Below are 16,339 nucleotides of genomic sequence, written 5' to 3' on the forward strand. Positions count from 1 at the left end.
CTGCATATTTTAGCACCTCTCTAGCCTTTTTTGGGGGGTGTGGGGTGGTGTGGTTTTTCTTCATCGTTATCAGGGTGCATCTTGGAGCGGGAGAGCGCGGATGAGACGGGCGGTGGGATGAAATGGGGGCATAGTGATTGACTGAAGCGACCAGTGCATTCCCCTGTCGAGCCGTTGGGACGAATCAGTGTCGGAGAAGGAAGTGCATTGACCATTGGGACAGTGGACAGCAAAACTTGCCCCGCCTCCAAAAAATCCCAAAAAAAAAAAAAAAAAAAAAGGCGGCTAGCATGCGGTTTGGAGAGCAGCAAGGAGGTATTCTACCCGTTCCTCAGTCACACGACGAACGGGCAAGAACAAATCACAACAATACCTTGGAAAGGAGCGGCCATTTGTAGGTGCCCAACTCACCTCCATCCAACTTCCACCTTATAACTTCATGTTCATTTTCCTCCCTTCTCTCTTCCCGGCTTCTGTGCCGACGTCCGTTACATCCAAATTGATTGCCCCGCGCCGCATGCTCACTCGTTTCAACCCTTTCTCTCATTGCCATTTTTCCACTTCTCGCCAATTAAAAAAATGTCTGAAATCACCCATCCCACCATCAAAGGTAAAATGTCTACTATCCGAGAAGACCATGGACCTGTCTTAACTATAATCTCCCAGACGGCTGGTTCAGAGAGATTTCCGACATGTGGCCCGGCCAAGCCATGATTCTCAAAGTCAACCAGGTCCTCCACCATGAAAAGTCCAAGTATCAAGACGTCTTGGTCTTTGAGAGTAGCGACCATGGTACCGTCCTCGTCCTTGATAACGTCATCCAATGTACCGAGCGGGACGAATTCTCCTATCAAGAGATGATTACACACCTGGCCATGAACTCCCACCCAAATCCAAAGTCAGTCCTCGTCATCGGCGGCGGTGACGGCGGTGTTTTGCGGGAAGTGGTCAAGCACGAGTCGGTTGAAAAAGCAATTCTTTGTGACATTGACGAAGCTGTCATTCGCGTCAGCAAGAAATACCTCCCCGGAATGTCCATTGGATATCAACACCCAGCAGTTGAAGTTTTTATTGGAGACGGTTTTAAGTTCCTTGCTGACCGCAAGGACGAATTCGATGTCATCATCACTGATAGCAGTGATCCAGAAGGTCCAGCTGAGACGCTGTTCCAGAAACCTTACTTTGAGCTTCTCTATGGAGCACTGAAAGACGGTGGTGTTATAACTACCCAAGGTTGTGCGCACCCATTCTCCCTTCTTTCCCTTCTTACCCATTTCCTTGAGTTCGAAATTCTGCTGTTGGCCTGGAATATTTACCGGGGGACTCGCTAACATCAACTTTTTTCTTTTGCAGCCGAGAACCAGTGGCTTCACCTGCCACTCATCACCAAACTCAAAAAAGAATGCAAAGAAGTCTTCCCTGTGGTCGAATACGCCTATACAACCATCCCCACTTACCCATCCGGCCAAATCGGTTTCATGGTCTGCTGCAAGGACCCAGAACGAGACGTCAAGAAACCATTACGTTCTTGGAACCCTGAAGAGGAGGAGAAGTTGTGCAAATACTACAACAAGGAGATTCATGAGGCGAGCTTTGTGCTCCCTACCTTTGCACGCAAGGCATTGAAGTAGAAGAAATATGCAGGCGGAGTTTTTGTCCCTTAGCTTTTACTGATTTCGGGCGAAGATGAAATGTTTTACCCCTTCTTGTGTTTCCCAACGGCCCAAAAAGGCCGGCTTCCTTCATTGAGGGTGGAATGGAATTCAATGGGTGTGACGGGATGGGGTGGTATGTCATTCCTATTCTTGAATCTCTTCTCTAGCATGATTATTTTTCCTGTTGCTCGAGCAGAGACCGGTACCCAGCACGCAGTGGATTCCCAATGATAGAGAGATAAGGAGGAGGAACGCACACGAGACAAGAAGATTAGAAGAACGAAAATGAGGTGCGATCAATTAATGAATGCTAGAAGCGAGCAAGAGAAAAAGAGCAACGCGCAACCTGTTCCCACTCCTCCACATTTTGTCCTTCTGGTCCCTCAGTCGTTCGTCATCAGATTCTCAGAATCAGGAACCCAAGGAGCAGGGCCGAACCCAAGACACTGAGCATTGATTGGCCGCGGAAGAGAAAAGCCTGAAGAATCGAGCTTGCCTGGACCTGAACCTCTTGACTTCACAGTGGACACGGACAAACGCACATGATGTCATGTCAACTCTGCGGCATCGCTATGTCGAAATATCCTTACAACTACATATTTCAACCAAAACTGGGTGTTACTCCTCTCTCAATCTCCCTTGAACTCATTATTCATACAATTATATTCTTACCGTAGTCACTTTCAACTCGAACCGACCGTAAAACATACTTTCCAACCCAAAGTGACCAAATCCAATATCCATTCCTTCATCAATCTAAATAAGTCAAATTCTTCGACAGAGAGGGGGAAATAAAAAAAAAAAAGGGCAAATGTCTTACACAACGAACCCTCGTACACCCCAACCCGGTCCCGAGACCGCTCCACGCGAAGCCACGGGCCCTGTCGCTTCAGACTCGCTGGCCGCCGAGTCACTTGACGCCGAAGGCGCATTCTCCGCCAACCCATCTGCAGCCGCAATGGGCGTGCGAGGTGCACAATCAACACTGGCGAACACCGACATATCAGGTGCGAGCGTTCTGCGCGCTGCGCCATCTGGTGCGGACCGAGAGAAAATGGACGCGTTGGGCGCCAGGCCCGACGAACGGGGTCCCTCAGGCCTCAAGCTCGATACACCTGGCAAACCGGTCTTCGACGGCACGCACAGCGAAGAGGGATATCATGGTGGCAGCCGTGATACAAATGGTCTGCTGAGTCAAGGTAGTACGCGGGTCGGGGACAGTGATTTCGGTGCCTCCACAGTGTCTAGTCGCGACACCGTGCACTCCCATTTCAGATCGACTGGGCCGGGCTTTGAGTCGACATCCAGTTCCATTTCTTCGTTCCCGGCAGAGTGCACGGACGTGCATCCCCATGTGCCTCAGGCGCCCGGGTATACAGCCAACGTCACAGGCGCGGCGATGCCGGAAGGGACGTATAAGCCTAAAGGCAGTAATTTGGATGATGCGGATCTCACGGAGTCGATGCCCAAGACTAAGACGTTCACGGGTAACGTGGGTGGCGTGAATGATCCAGGTAGGCCGGCAGAGAGGGAATTCGATTCCCGAAATGCAGATGTCGCCACGGAGATTGCGCAGGCTGGTGTTAGGGGCGGGAGAGTCAGACAGAATGGGCAGGGCGCCGGTGAGGAAGGAGGTATTTATGGGGTCATGAGCAGTGAGAGGGCGTGAGTGAGGTGAATTCGCTTGGTCATCCACAGGAACAGGTAAATTTCCAGGACTGAAAAATTGCACTGGACTTCCTCAGTGAGGAGTATGGTGATGGAGATTCAAATAGGTTGATATGAAGTTGACCGAGCAAGAGCGGCCTTCTCGAAATGAGTCAATGGCCAATGCCATATTAATCAAATAAGCTGAGTTCGATCATTGTCCAAGTATGGCCCGGGCTCTTTCAGACTAGTCTTGTTCAACAGTGGCCGAGGAAGTGTGTTTCGTTGTCTTGTATGCCTTCTTTGATTTATTCAATCCCAATGGGTCCTTCTCGAGTCGCATTTCCTGTGTCTCTTGAATCAGGGCTTGCTGATAATCTTCATAGCTGATGATCTTCATAGCTGATGATCTTGCTTCGCACGGAGAAGAGCCAAAATACCCGTTATTTAGGGACGCTGTTCGCAAACAACTATCGTCGTCCCATCGGGCTTCTCTGGGGAAAAGGTCCGTGATGTGGTTCGCTCATGTCATCGACTCCATGATACTGCCAACCGTGTTGCCTCTAAAATGAACAGCTGGGCGTAAGCGTTAGCAAATCAAATCTCCTTCACACAGCACCAGCGCCGTTCTCTGCTTTCATTTCGATATCGAGAAATCCATCAAGACCAGTCATAATATCCCGCGCAACGCCACCAGCAATAACCGTCTTGACTACCGCCTTCAATACGCTTCTCTTGATTCCGCCAACCCGAGGTTTCCAAACACCCGGAATATCGACTCCTTCTTGAACCTCGCCTGACAAAGGTACACCTTTCATGGTATCTCTTGCCGGAGTATCAATCATTCGAACAGCTAGTATTCTGTAGTCTTCAAGGCTCTTTCCATGGCTCACACTGACCGCGACAACGCCATCTGCGACCGCAAGTTCTTCTCTACTGGGGTCAAAGATGGTATTTTCACCCACCACAACGACAAGGAGAGTGACAGGAGGCCTTGGACCAAAGGAATTTGTTCGAGGATACAAATATGTGCTGGCCATCCAGTCATCGTCGGCAACAGGATCTTCTTCGCCCTCGCTTTTGAGTCTTGGGATTCTCGTGTCGCGTAAAGCAAGGTGTGCAGCAATACTCAATAGCGGGAGAGGGTAGCTTGCTAGCCCATTGGGCGAAATCAGCAGGACATCAATGTAGATGTGCCAATGCCAACGAGAGTTGATCACTAGACTGTCCTGCAAAGATACGTCTTTGGAGTTTGTTGAAGGAGGAGGTACCACCAAAGGCTCACGCAGCATCTCCTCCAGAAACACCAAGTTACGGTCATCATCTCGTATTCCCGGAAGAGTCAGGGTAAGAGTCACCCATTCGGGTTGACCTCTCCTCGGTGTCCGAGTATGATCGTGGTCGATATCAACTTCCATAGCTCCATACTCTTGTCTCAGCTCTGAGCTTTTGCTATCAATCGTCTTTTCGACTTCCAGCTTCACACCCACTATTGCTTCTCGGCCATCACTGAATCCCACATGGGCGCTGCCATTCACTGCTGGGAGGACGCCGGTCTCTGCGCGTAGTGGTCGAAAATCCGTCGACAAGGAGCGAGCATCTGGTCGCAGTGGGGGAACCGAGGAAAGAGATGTATGAAGATAGGCGAGTTCAGCAGGGGAGAAAGGTAGTGAATTGGTGACGGAGGGCATATTTCAATGCTAGGAGAAAGAAATGGAGCCCCTGCTGCAGAAAGATTGGGGGGTTCCCGGAAACTAGCGAGAAAAAGAGCGAACTTCAAGCGTCGGGCCTGAAAGAGTTTTTACACAAATAGGAATTTGAATAAGCTGGCAAGGAAGTTGGTCGTCAAGAGTCCTAAAGGCGACGAAGAATCGCCCTGCAAAGAAAAATCAAAGTCGACATTCCCCCACAAATTCGGGGACTTTACTCACGATCTGGGGTTTGTTTCCATTTACGTACATGCGGAACATGGCTCTGAATTTGATGATCCCTGTGAAATTGGATGTACATATGTGAATTGCTAAGAATATCATACATCTGCGGTTTCAAGATCTTCCCTTGCATACCGAAACTACTTATAGTCGTCAACCATCCAAGGCGACGCCTTCCAGTCCACCACTCACGCCAACAAGCGTCGAGCGACCAGCTTTTGCACCATAGACCATTTCCATAAGTTTGCTCTTCTGTTTCTCCCGAACGCCTTTGAGATAGTCATATGTTCCCTCCAATCCCCTGATCTGGTGGTTAATGACACTGCCATTGTCAATGCTGACCGAGTCGTTTCTCCTGACCAGCGGGCTGATCAATTTCTTTCGAAGAGTTTCCAAACTGACTTTGAGGGTCTGCAATCGACCATGATGTTCCATGAGGAGATGCTTGTTGTTAACCGTTCTGGCCCTCACACTCGATAACAGTTGCTTGTTCTTTTCATACTTCCTCAACATGGCCGAGTTGGGACCCATCACCCGAGTCCAGAGGGATGAGAGAAGGTCGTTTTCAAGTCTCTCTTGCGTGTCCGTTTCTCTGACGACAGTTCGCTGTAAATTGAGGAACTGCCGGTCGATGGATTCGAACAATGCGAACAATGCCGCTGAATGAGTCAATTCACTGTTGATAGACTCCTCCAACACATTCACGAATTCATGGAATGCCCTCGTCAAGGTGGCTCTCGTTTTCTGTGGCGAGCTCGAACCAAAAAGATCAGTCAGCATCTTCCCTAGTGCAGTCGGCCCTCTTGAGGTCTCGAGCAACCCTCCTCGGTTGAAAAGGGCGTGCATATGGTCGAACACCACACCAGCGAATGAATTGCCCTGCCCCGACGTAACCCCTTCGAGTTCTCGTTTGGCCCAATCCATGACGAGCAGAATGCTGTCCACGTCAGAATCAACGTCGGCAAAGAAGCGAGTCAATTCGAGGCCCAGCGTCTTCAGGCTCTCAGACAACTCATCAAGCGAGCGAACAATCATTGGTGCCGAGGTCATATTTGCACTTCTGACTGACTCCCCCAGATCCCACACTGCCACACTCGTTTCCTGGAGTGCTGTAATCTGTGCATATCCGTTTTCGGAGTAAAAGATCAATGGCTCGAAAGATTTGGCCAATGTCGACACTTTGACCAGATCGGGGACAGGTGGTGGAATTGGTGGAACAAGAATAATACGGAGGAACGAAGCAAATAAGAAAGTCGTCACGAGAGAGAAGATTGTGGTGGACTTGGTTCTGGTCATGGCATCAAACTTCCGCTGGATAAAGTTGAGAAAAGGTACAAATGGTTCCCGATGCTGAACTTCGGCTCGAAGTTGTAAGCGAATGTCTATAATCCATGGTCAGTCGCCTCATCAACACTGGTCATCCATGTGAATTACAATTGTTTGGGTTCCCTGTGAGTGCCGACTCTTCCATGAATTCTCCTGTCTTAACATCACATTGAGGTTCTGCCTCTGGAGAACGCTCCCTGGCTGGCGAATCTGTTCCAGCCGGTAGAGGTGTATTGACTGCTAATGTAATATCTGGATCTCCTTCGTTCGCATCTTGATATGATTCTGGGCTAGTTTGTCGTGACCTTGAAGGACTAATCGAGGGTCGAAAGTCAGGTTTGCCATAGTATGGGTCTTGTCTGAACCATCCGCTCGCATTCATATTGCGGTTCTTGAAGCCTGGCGGAGACCATGGCAAGCCTGCGCTGGATCTGTCATCGATTTCGCTTTCTTCGCGATCCGATCGGAAGTCGGAAAATAGAGGTGAGCGTCGTTCATGTTCTTCAAAATCTTCAATAGAGGCTTCCAACAACGAATGCGCGTCTCCAGGCGCTCCTTCAGCGTAAGGATCGTCAGGTCCTGTAGGCATCATGGCAGCCATGGCAGAGTATACGAGAGGAAGAGGTAGGACATGAAGACGAGGCTGCGCCGGAGGTCAAGCAGGTCAAGGCGGGGCAGGAGGTTCAAAAAAGGGTCGCCTTCCCGGGTTGTCCGTGTAGAATTGGAGAAGAAACTGTCACCAGGCAGCAATCGCACGAGTGAAACCACGATAAAGAAAGATACAGCGATTGTTTCAATTTAACGCGCTTCTCGAAGTCATGAAGTTTGAAAGGGCAGGATAGGAAAGTCCCATGTCTTGGAAATGCAGGCCTGAAAGCCCAGCCGACGCGATCGTTGAGGTCCACGGACAAGCACTACACCGAACAATGGCTGCAAGAACCGAAAAGGTATGGTGAGAGCAGCTTTGCAAGAGAGAAGTGAGTACGCGAGAGAAATGTTGGAGGCTGGAGACAGTTGGCAGTCCTGGAGTCGCGGTTGGGACGGGTCTGTCCCGCCAATCAACTTTCAGAACAATGTCAAGACCAGGCTTCCTGATGCAAGGGCGACTTGTTGGCCGCATCCCTAGCTTCTCCCAATGCCGAATCGTGACTCCATCATTGGAGGTCGAACAAGGGGCTTTCTGGCTTATCGGCTTTCGTTTGGGCAGACTCCGTCGACCGGTTTGGGAAGGGATGTCGAAATGGACCGGCCAGCACGGCGAAAGCAGATCCAAAAAGGCATTGCGCTTTTGGAGAAAACAGAGGCAAATGTGGAGCAGAGAAATTGCTTGATTGTCAACCCCTTCGCAGGAACGCCCAGAAGGGAACAGAAGGATTTATGTACATAGAACTCGTCTACCGGCTTCTCCGGAGTTTTCCATCGGTGATTGGTATGTAAAAGACCAAGGATCAAATTAGGTAAATGCGCGCCTCCGCCGTCTTTTGATGATAAAGCAGCCGATCAATCCCATATCGAAAGTGTCGAGATGACCGGATGGCCGAGCACATATCGGAAAGCAAGGTAAGGGTCAGGTTCACTTGGTCACGTCGCGCAGCCAGCTGGTAGAGAGTTAGCAAACCACGCAGTGCAGAACTGAGGTTGAGAAAGCTAACGTGATCAGATCGTTCCTGTCCTTGCCCTTCTTGAGACCACCGAAAGCCATCTTGGTGCCAGGAATGTATTTCTTAGGATTTTCCAGGTATTCAAACTGTGACAAAGTCAGAACCTTGGGACGCGCCAAAGGGAGACGTGAATAACAAACCAGAGTATCTTCTCCCCATACGATACCTTTCTGTTTGTTTGCATCTGTGTAGGAAAAGCCTTCAACGGAGCCGGTCTTGCGACCAAAGAGACCGTGAAGATTAGGACCGATCTTGTTGCCTTCTGACCCATCGACGGTGTGGCATTGCGCGCATCTCGTCTTGAAGAGGTTGGCACCCTTCTTCGCGTCACCTGAGGGAAATGACTGTGAGCTTTCATTCTTTGCCTTTTGTTTTGCAGCCTTCTTCGCAGCAGCTTCCTGTTCTCTCCCGGCCCATATTGCCTCCAGCTTGTCCCTCTCTTTGCGGGAGAACGGGAAAATACGACCAAGCCAGGTTTGAAAGAGGTCAGATCGGCTTATCAGATTAGGATTTGTGGTGATTTCGCAGCGCTGGCGTGTGTTATATCTGTGCGGAGGAGGTATGGCGATGGAAACGGAATGCTAATACTCGCAAGAAGCGCAGCAAGATCCTGAGGCTCGGAAAAGCATTGCTGGATATAAGTGATGCAAAACCATCGCTATTGAACGGGCCAAAAGAACAGTGAAAATGCTGCGAAGCTTTCGAGGCATCGAAGGGAAAGAAAAGGCTTACCCTCTTTGAAGCTGTCGTCCTTGGCCATCTTGACGGAAATGAAGACTCTAGGTGGAAAAGAATAGGAGTATGGGGCGCGGTGATAGGATTAGAGGATATGAGAGAGCTTGGAGGCAGGTGTAGAGGAAGTTGTATAGGTGGATGGCAACAAGGAACCGAAAAAAAAAGTTCAAGCAGATCGAAGCGAAGAAAGGAAAAATGTATGACGGAGACGAAACAACAGGGGCCCCCCAGTAGCCACCAACAGGCAAAAGCCGGCGTCCACCAGCAACCACCGAAGCAAAACCAAAGTTGTGGCGCCAGCGGCCAAAAAGGTGGCGCTGATCCACGCCGGCCGAGGGCACCCGTCCAATTACCGCCCAGGCATTGTCACCCTCGCATCAATTGTCCTGTCGGGGATTCTCGGAGAGCAGATTTCATCTCGTCGGTATTTTATTACCGCTCCATTTATTGAATGCTGCGAGGGAGCCTTTTTTTTTTTTTTTCTCCATTGTTCCGTTGTATCAGCGTTATCGACAACAAACAAGTTCAATGTCATGGTCCTCTCCTGCACTTCAGGACATTGGACAGTGTCAGGGTAAAAAGGAACAAGCTCCGGATAGCTTTCTAACTTACAATGACGTTGTTCAAAGGACCGCATCGGTTGGATTCACCGGAACTGCGGCAGCTGAAGCACTTTGAAGCTCGGGAATGATTACCCACGATCCAGGACCACGAGACCAGACCCAGACCATCCACATGGGCCCTCATCACGTATCATCAATCATCACTTTGCAGGCGAAGAAGCCCGGCTTCGGCGTCTTCCTGTTCACACCACCCGCAGCTCAGAACCTATCAACCAACCAATCCTACTCTCGTATCGTAACCTCCATTAGTCATGTCACATTTTCTCCGGCGTTCCTACATCGTCACCCAGAATTCATCTATTAACTCATGCCTCTTAACAGCCAGATCGAAATCTCCGTACGACTGGCCTTCAGCATACGCTTCATACAAGCGACCAATATTCTGTCCTTGAGTCGGAAGGTCCGTCCATTCCTTGCCACCCTCGTCAACGACGATATCCTCGATTTGTCCCGTTTCAGAGTTGGAGAACTGGATGCTGCCCGCTTTTGCCATCTGTGGCCCAGCACTGGCGAATTCAACCGCCAGTTCTCCCTTGGTTCCGTATATTCTCCATGTGGACCCCGGATTCCCGATGAACCTATCTCCAGCCCTCAAGTGAAAACTGAATACCGCCGGAGGATTCCTGTCCAGTCGTCCCTGCAAAAGGATTTGATCTGGTGTGTCTTTCTCGTAGAGTTCTTCCGACAGCGATCCGTCCTCCTTCATGATGCGCATCCGCGGTCTCAAATTGGCCGTCATTGGAGTGTAGCTCCCGGGTTTCAACTCTCCGACTGCATACAAAATCGAGTCGAGGACGTGACCGCCATATATCGTCAACAGGTTTCCTCCCACCTTTCGGTCCATGAAGTAAAAATAGCGATGACTTGCGGCGTTGTTCTGCCAGACATGGATCGCCCCGTGATAGTTGACGCTGTGAATCTCTCCCAGCGCTCCCGTATCGATGAGTTCTTTGACTTTTCTCACGCTGGGGGACATGCGGCCTTGTAAACCGATGATGGTTTTGAGATTCTTCTCCTTTGCCAACGCGGCCATTTCCTTTGCTTGTTGAGTGGTGGCAGCTAATGGCCATTCCACATAGACATTTCGACCAGCCTTCAGCGCCGGCATCGCTACAGCATAGTGAGTATCGGCCCGAGTTGAGACCACGTAGAGGTCGATATCTGGGTCTGCCGCCAGCTTTTCGTAAGAATCATAAGCCTTGGTGGACTTGGGGAGATTATGGGCTTCAATGGCCGCCCTTGTGGATTCTAACGAAGAATTGCACAGAGCCACAATCTCATAGTTGGGAGATTTCCCCAATCGAGGCAGATGAGCCAGAGTTGCCCACGCTCCGGGTTTGCTTGACAGGCCCACGATTCCTACCCGGATGGGAGCCATTAGATTATATTATGGTAATCAAACAAATTGGGATGTTGACAAGTAGGGTTTGAACCGAGTGCAGAAGGTGCTCTATATAGGATCCAGGTCGAAATTGACCCAGGAGAAAGTCTGAGAAGCTTTTTTCTATAATGTTGAGTATTCAGTCAATGAGAGCGTCGTCCAGGTGAGATATCTCGACGTTTGATGTGTTGCTGAGGGATGCCTTCGACAAGTCCCCAGCGCTTTTTATTGGCTGACAAATCGGGAGTCACTGTGGTAAACTAGACACTTGGTAGGATCATCCTTCCTCTCCTTTCTCTCTGAAATGGCACCGTCAACGAGCCAAATACAATCACCTCCCTTGCCCTCCCTATGACCTCTGGTGGAGTCATCCGAAGGTCGTCAGGATGACAAAGCGAGAAATGCCTCCTAGACTACATTGTCACCAGCTGAGGTACCACATCACTCAGAAACACAAACATGCCGAGTGTATTCTACCTCGATCTCTACCCCGCTGATGCTAGTCCACGACCCAGGCGTACCATACCAAATAATCCAAGCGAGAAGCCTACCCAAGCACCCCGTCAATGCAAAAGGTCCTGGGCACTCTGGTCGGCGAACGTTCTGTCGTCGTGGTAGAAAGAGCGGAGTAGAAAATGTTCCGCTCCATCCTCAAACCGGGCGTTTCTGTCCAATTCATATCCACACTGGCCCCTCTCCTTGTCAGACATGGAAATGTCTTTAAAGACCACATCTCTCCATAAGCCTCGACGGGTGAGATCTTCCCAATCCGCCACGGGCTTCACTATCGACGTGACTGGTGAGGTCGTATTAGGCCAGAATTTTCACTGGCTGCCGAAATGGTGGCACTGTACATAACAAGACCGCATCATCACATAGATGATACGCGAACGATATGCTAGACATGATCCACCCACTCTCTCGGGACAAAGGCCACGGTCGACTTGTTCCTACGAGCATATCGCGATGAGAAGATGCAGGCGGGCGACAGCACAGAAGTAAAACAACGGCTCTCTCGAACTCGCCCGAAACGACGTCAAGACCCTGCTCGTAGGCGGCACGATACGACATCTACAACGATCGTCTACACGCTTGCTCTGCTTAGCACGTCAGAGAACAAAGACGAACTGGCACGCATCCGCGCAGTGCACGACAAACGTATTTGGCCCTGATCTCCCAGCAGCTGCCTCGATGCTCCTCGATGATCCGAGACTGCTCAACAAACTGTCCCTAATGACCGCTACCGTCAAAGAAGCTCTGCACCTCTTTCCACCCGCATCACAGCCTCCAACCACTCCGTCCAAACCGTTACGTGCCGCAACGAAACGCTCCCACTCGCCGGGCAACAGATCTGGGTCGCGCAATACGGCTTGGGCCAGCGCGCTGACCTATGGCCGGAGCCGCGCAAGTTTTGGCTTGACCACTTCCTTCCCGGCACGCCGCAGGTGAAAGATGCATGGCTCGCGCTTGAGAAGAGACCCTGTGGTTGTCCTGGCCTGGAGCTGGCAATGATGGAAGTGCAATTTATCCTGGTCTTGTTGTTGAGAGAGTTTGACTTTGATATCGCGTGCGTCGCAGGCGGGAGGGGATAGTCAGTGCTTGATCCTTTCAGGTCCAGACTGATGGGGCGATGGAATGCTGTGATTTACCGGGGCGGATAGCAAGACCGTATCATAAACCGTGTCAAGGGCCATTCTATTGCATCGTATCTCGTACAAAGTAAATATCCTTTTTTAAGTCTTGCAGAAGCTCGCATTTCCCATTCGACGTTTCATCCCCGTGATATTTTTCCTTCTATCATGATATCTGATTTTCCTTTCGTAGAACATTTCCCGATCACATGCTTTCGTCTGTTTCTGTACTTCTGAGTTCAGCTACGCCTCTTCGTCACAGCTTTATCTTCGATCTCTCTGTGCCTGAACCTGAGCCTGAGCCATCTAGTCAATGCACACCATTTTCCTTGGCGGAGTCGTCGATCTCACAGAATGCCCTGAACGTAACGAGTTTCTCACTTGTGTTCTCAACCACCAACTCGGCCGTGGCGCCGACGAAGTAAACCCATCCTTCTTTCAAGTCCTCCGTCTTGGGGCCTACACTGACCTTGCCTTCTCCGCTGGTGCAGATGATGATGCTCGGTCCCGCGATGCCTTCAAAGGTGGCCTTCGCTCCGTCCTTGTTGAGCACGGTGCGCACGACGCTGAACTCCTCAATCGGTGGATCATAGAGTAACGACTCACTGGCTGAACTGTATGCCTTGTCATTCAAGGTGACGTACGGGTAATCGACGGGTTGAAGCAATTGTTGCTCGGGAGGATTGTGGTCGTAGGTAAGGATATCTGTCAAAGTATCGACGTCCTGGAACTTGGGTGTGAAGCCTGCACGGATGACGTTGTCGCTGCTTGCCATGCACTCAATGATATCGCCGGAGATATAGGCGTGAATGTCGTCCGCTTTGAGATACATAGCCTGTCCGGGGGAGAGTTTGACGAAGTTCAGGAAGAAGAGCACGAAAAGGCCAATGTCTTCGGGAAATTGGCTGTTGCAGCGCTGAACGAGTTCGCAGAGCTCTTCCGAGGTGTTGATGCTGGGGCCCGGGCTGATGGAGCCCGCTCGAGCGAGCTGGAGAAGGATTTTGGACTGAGCCGCGACTTCGGCACGAGGTGATTGCATGAGCGAGGTGAAGGCGGTCTTGAGGCGAGCCTTCGCGTCTGATAGAGACGGAGAAGAGGAATTGGCGATCTCCTCGAGGCCTTTGGCCTCACTGTCACCCACCAGTTCGCGGAGAGGTGGGATGGTGGACAGGAAATGGGCGATTTCTTTGAGTGGGCGAAATCCACAGAGCCCTTCGAAAGGAGTGATGGCAAGGGTCATTTCCGGTTTGTGGTTATCATCTGGGTAGTTCTGGGGATCTTTGGCGTGGAGTTTCTCTGCGAGTTTTTTGTTGGGGTGAGCTTGGATAGAAAGGGCTTTGTTGATGGACAAGACTTTGAACAGGAAAGGGAGCTTCTTTTGGTATTTGGTGGAAATGTCGGTGCCCATTAATGCTTGGTTGTCAGAGACGAGGTCGAGTAGAGAACGACCTGTAACGAGATCTTTGGATGGCAGGGAGGGATGGGTTCCCATCCATAGCTAAATGCGGTGTTTCAGCTGAGATCTCGGGGCCAATGAAGGGTAGATAATCACCTCGGCATATGGTTTGTCTTCTTGGATGGTGAAGTTATCGGGGGGAGTGGCAGCAGCATATTTGGCGGCGGCAGAGTCCTTTCCTTTCTTGCCTCCAAGGAATTTAGCGACAATTTTGACAGTGTAGTCTGACGAGATACTCACCCCAATCATAGCTGTTGCAGCCTATACAATGTCAGTGGTGACTTAAAAAAAGGGGGACTTTGGTCGATATGCTTACCACATTGGAGACGAATCAAGGGGACCTGCATTATGGTTGATATCGAGTTTCTTGTCAGAGGATTTTTCGTAGGGAGGTAGACAGTCCGCTGAGGATGGTATTTCAGGAGGAAACCAAAGATCTGAAAGGAAAACCAAGCAGAGGAGGTCTGGCGGTGAAAGGAGACAAGAATGGCTTCAGGTCAGGAACTAGTCGGCGGAAACGTGCTGGGCCAATTGGCCAGACCGCAGGATGGAAACTGAAAATCATGATGTCGTGAAGTGTAGTTATCAAATTGCATTTCCCACACGTATCCTCCACCGAAATCCATGTTTTCACTTGTTGCCATTGAACACTCCACCATTTAAACCTCAGCTCAGCCTGGCCAAATTTTGAAAAACACAACCATGCTCCGATCGGTCCCTTCTCTTGTGTATTCGCTAGCCGGGCTCAGAAGGTTCGGAGACTAGTCCGTCCGTCCGCACTCTCTTTGATAACAACTGTGTGCTGGTCACACGTTGTGTATCTCCGAAGCGGTTGCAGAGAAACCGTTGCCATCCTCCTCGGCCCAACCAGAGGTCGAAGTTCTGCAACAGGCGACAGATACCGCCGGCATCAGTCAATTCTTGGATTCTCGCCGGGAGTTACGATTCCGTTGGAGCTATCTACATTCCAGCATGACCTCTCGCCCTCGAGCCGGTCGAGGTATGAGTGGCCGAGATGGCAAAGAAACCGATCTTGAAAACGATCTGCTCGGTCGAGCGGTCGAAAGCCTCCGCAAGGCTCAGGCATACAATGACCAGTCCAAACGCATGGGTCAAGACATTGTTGCCCTCGAAGAAGAGATCAAATCAAACGGTCGTATGTTGAGCCCGTTCTCTTTTGTTATGCCGTTGAAAAAGCTTCGAAATACCCTGAGTTGATGTCCAAAGCTCACCGAGGCTTTATCACCAAAGCGTTATCACCATTTTTGTCGGAAGCTATGGCCCTGCATCATGGTGCCAGTCATCCTATTTCTGATGGTTTTCCATGAATATTGGTGCAAGCTTTATAGTGACCCTGACAACATTAGACTCTTCTCCGGACCACCATCGAAAGCTCGACGCTCTATACCGAGAGCACCTCAGATACGCGGAAATGGAGAAAAAGATTCATGACGACGAAGACATTATCAATAATCTCGCCATTCTGGCCACGATGAAATCTAGTGACGACCTCGCCCCACGAAATGGTCAACCGAAATCTCGCAAGCACCAAAGACCGACGGTTGAATCAGATATGGCCGTGGAATCTCCCGGTCCCAGCCCTGGAGATGGTCGGCTAGAAATGATGAAACGAGTCAAAGGTACCTCTCAACGAAGTTCCAGTACAGCGAGTCAAAATCGGGCCGCAGCCAGTGCCAAAGATGACGGGGGGGAAACGCACAAGGGTGTACAGGCAGAGAGGGCCGGTCAACTCGTTCCGGGAACTGAAGTATTCTACAAATATCCCAAGGACCAACAAGAACATGAAGAGGGTGTAGGTATTCATGGCATCATCAAGAAAGTGTGGCAGGACAAGAAAGTGTACGTTCCGGAGGCATTGGCAGTAAGTGGGACTATACTGATTTCCTCCAGCATCCAATATGATGTTCGAGATCCAGAGGATGATCCCTCCGGAAAGCAAACAGTGCGAAAAGCGACGGCCCGAGATCTGGTTCCCATTCCTCAAGCCACCACTAACACACCACAATTCCCAACCGGGGCCAACGTGTATGCCAAATACCCCGATACTGACACCTTCTATCGCGCCAAGGTGAAGAGCTTTCAAAAAACCATGTACAGCCTGAAGTTCGACGAGGACGATAAGGAGATGCTTGTCGATGTACGGTTTGTTCTGGACACGAGACTGAAGTGAAGCCCCCCCCAAAATGATAACGACGAACATGAACGGCGTCGAGGATTTTAGGAGTCGGCCCAAAAATGCGTTCGAGGAGATGACGGATGACATGATGACACG

At 50.4% G+C, this 16,339-nt stretch overlaps 8 protein-coding genes across 8 annotated transcripts; 3 read left to right on the forward strand and 5 right to left on the reverse strand.

Moving 5' to 3' along the window:
- Nucleotides 1-579: 579 nt before the first annotated feature.
- Nucleotides 580-1,631, forward strand: Z518_07600 (spermidine synthase; the record flags this gene model as incomplete). Its single annotated transcript, XM_013415729.1, has 3 exons — nucleotides 580-610; nucleotides 667-1,236; nucleotides 1,354-1,631. The coding sequence occupies 3 exons, from the start codon at nucleotides 580-582 to the stop codon at nucleotides 1,629-1,631; spliced, it is 879 nt and encodes a 292-aa protein (XP_013271183.1).
- An 835-nt stretch (nucleotides 1,632-2,466) lies between these two features.
- On the forward strand, nucleotides 2,467-3,324 carry Z518_07601 (uncharacterized protein; the record flags this gene model as incomplete). Its single annotated transcript, XM_013415730.1, has 1 exon — nucleotides 2,467-3,324. The coding sequence occupies one exon, from the start codon at nucleotides 2,467-2,469 to the stop codon at nucleotides 3,322-3,324; it is 858 nt and encodes a 285-aa protein (XP_013271184.1).
- Nucleotides 3,325-3,910: 586 nt separating this feature from the next.
- On the reverse strand, nucleotides 3,911-4,993 carry Z518_07602 (uncharacterized protein; the record flags this gene model as incomplete). Its single annotated transcript, XM_013415731.1, has 1 exon — nucleotides 3,911-4,993. One exon carries the CDS (start codon nucleotides 4,991-4,993, stop codon nucleotides 3,911-3,913), a length of 1,083 nt encoding a protein of 360 aa, XP_013271185.1.
- Nucleotides 4,994-5,386: 393 nt separating this feature from the next.
- Nucleotides 5,387-7,160, reverse strand: Z518_07603 (uncharacterized protein; the record flags this gene model as incomplete). Its single annotated transcript, XM_013415732.1, has 2 exons — nucleotides 5,387-6,615; nucleotides 6,668-7,160. The coding sequence occupies 2 exons, from the start codon at nucleotides 7,158-7,160 to the stop codon at nucleotides 5,387-5,389; spliced, it is 1,722 nt and encodes a 573-aa protein (XP_013271186.1).
- A 972-nt stretch (nucleotides 7,161-8,132) lies between these two features.
- Z518_07604 (cytochrome c) lies at nucleotides 8,133-8,980 on the reverse strand (the record flags this gene model as incomplete). Its single annotated transcript, XM_013415733.1, has 4 exons — nucleotides 8,133-8,157; nucleotides 8,212-8,306; nucleotides 8,361-8,551; nucleotides 8,953-8,980. 4 exons carry the CDS (start codon nucleotides 8,978-8,980, stop codon nucleotides 8,133-8,135), a joined length of 339 nt encoding a protein of 112 aa, XP_013271187.1.
- An 872-nt stretch (nucleotides 8,981-9,852) lies between these two features.
- Nucleotides 9,853-10,956, reverse strand: Z518_07605 (uncharacterized protein; the record flags this gene model as incomplete). The annotated part of the gene is made up of 1 exon (XM_013415734.1): nucleotides 9,853-10,956. One exon carries the CDS (start codon nucleotides 10,954-10,956, stop codon nucleotides 9,853-9,855), a length of 1,104 nt encoding a protein of 367 aa, XP_013271188.1.
- A 1,944-nt stretch (nucleotides 10,957-12,900) lies between these two features.
- Nucleotides 12,901-14,295, reverse strand: Z518_07606 (mannose-6-phosphate isomerase, class I; the record flags this gene model as incomplete). Its single annotated transcript, XM_013415735.1, has 2 exons — nucleotides 12,901-14,088; nucleotides 14,143-14,295. The coding sequence occupies 2 exons, from the start codon at nucleotides 14,293-14,295 to the stop codon at nucleotides 12,901-12,903; spliced, it is 1,341 nt and encodes a 446-aa protein (XP_013271189.1).
- Nucleotides 14,296-15,018: 723 nt separating this feature from the next.
- Z518_07607 (uncharacterized protein) lies at nucleotides 15,019-16,237 on the forward strand (the record flags this gene model as incomplete). The annotated part of the gene is made up of 3 exons (XM_013415736.1): nucleotides 15,019-15,202; nucleotides 15,414-15,906; nucleotides 15,958-16,237. The coding sequence occupies 3 exons, from the start codon at nucleotides 15,019-15,021 to the stop codon at nucleotides 16,235-16,237; spliced, it is 957 nt and encodes a 318-aa protein (XP_013271190.1).
- Between the last annotated feature and the right edge of the window lie 102 nt (nucleotides 16,238-16,339).

This window comes from Rhinocladiella mackenziei, assembly GCF_000835555.1.
Source record: "Rhinocladiella mackenziei CBS 650.93 unplaced genomic scaffold supercont1.5, whole genome shotgun sequence".
Classification (NCBI taxonomy): Eukaryota; Fungi; Ascomycota; class Eurotiomycetes; order Chaetothyriales; family Herpotrichiellaceae; genus Rhinocladiella; species Rhinocladiella mackenziei.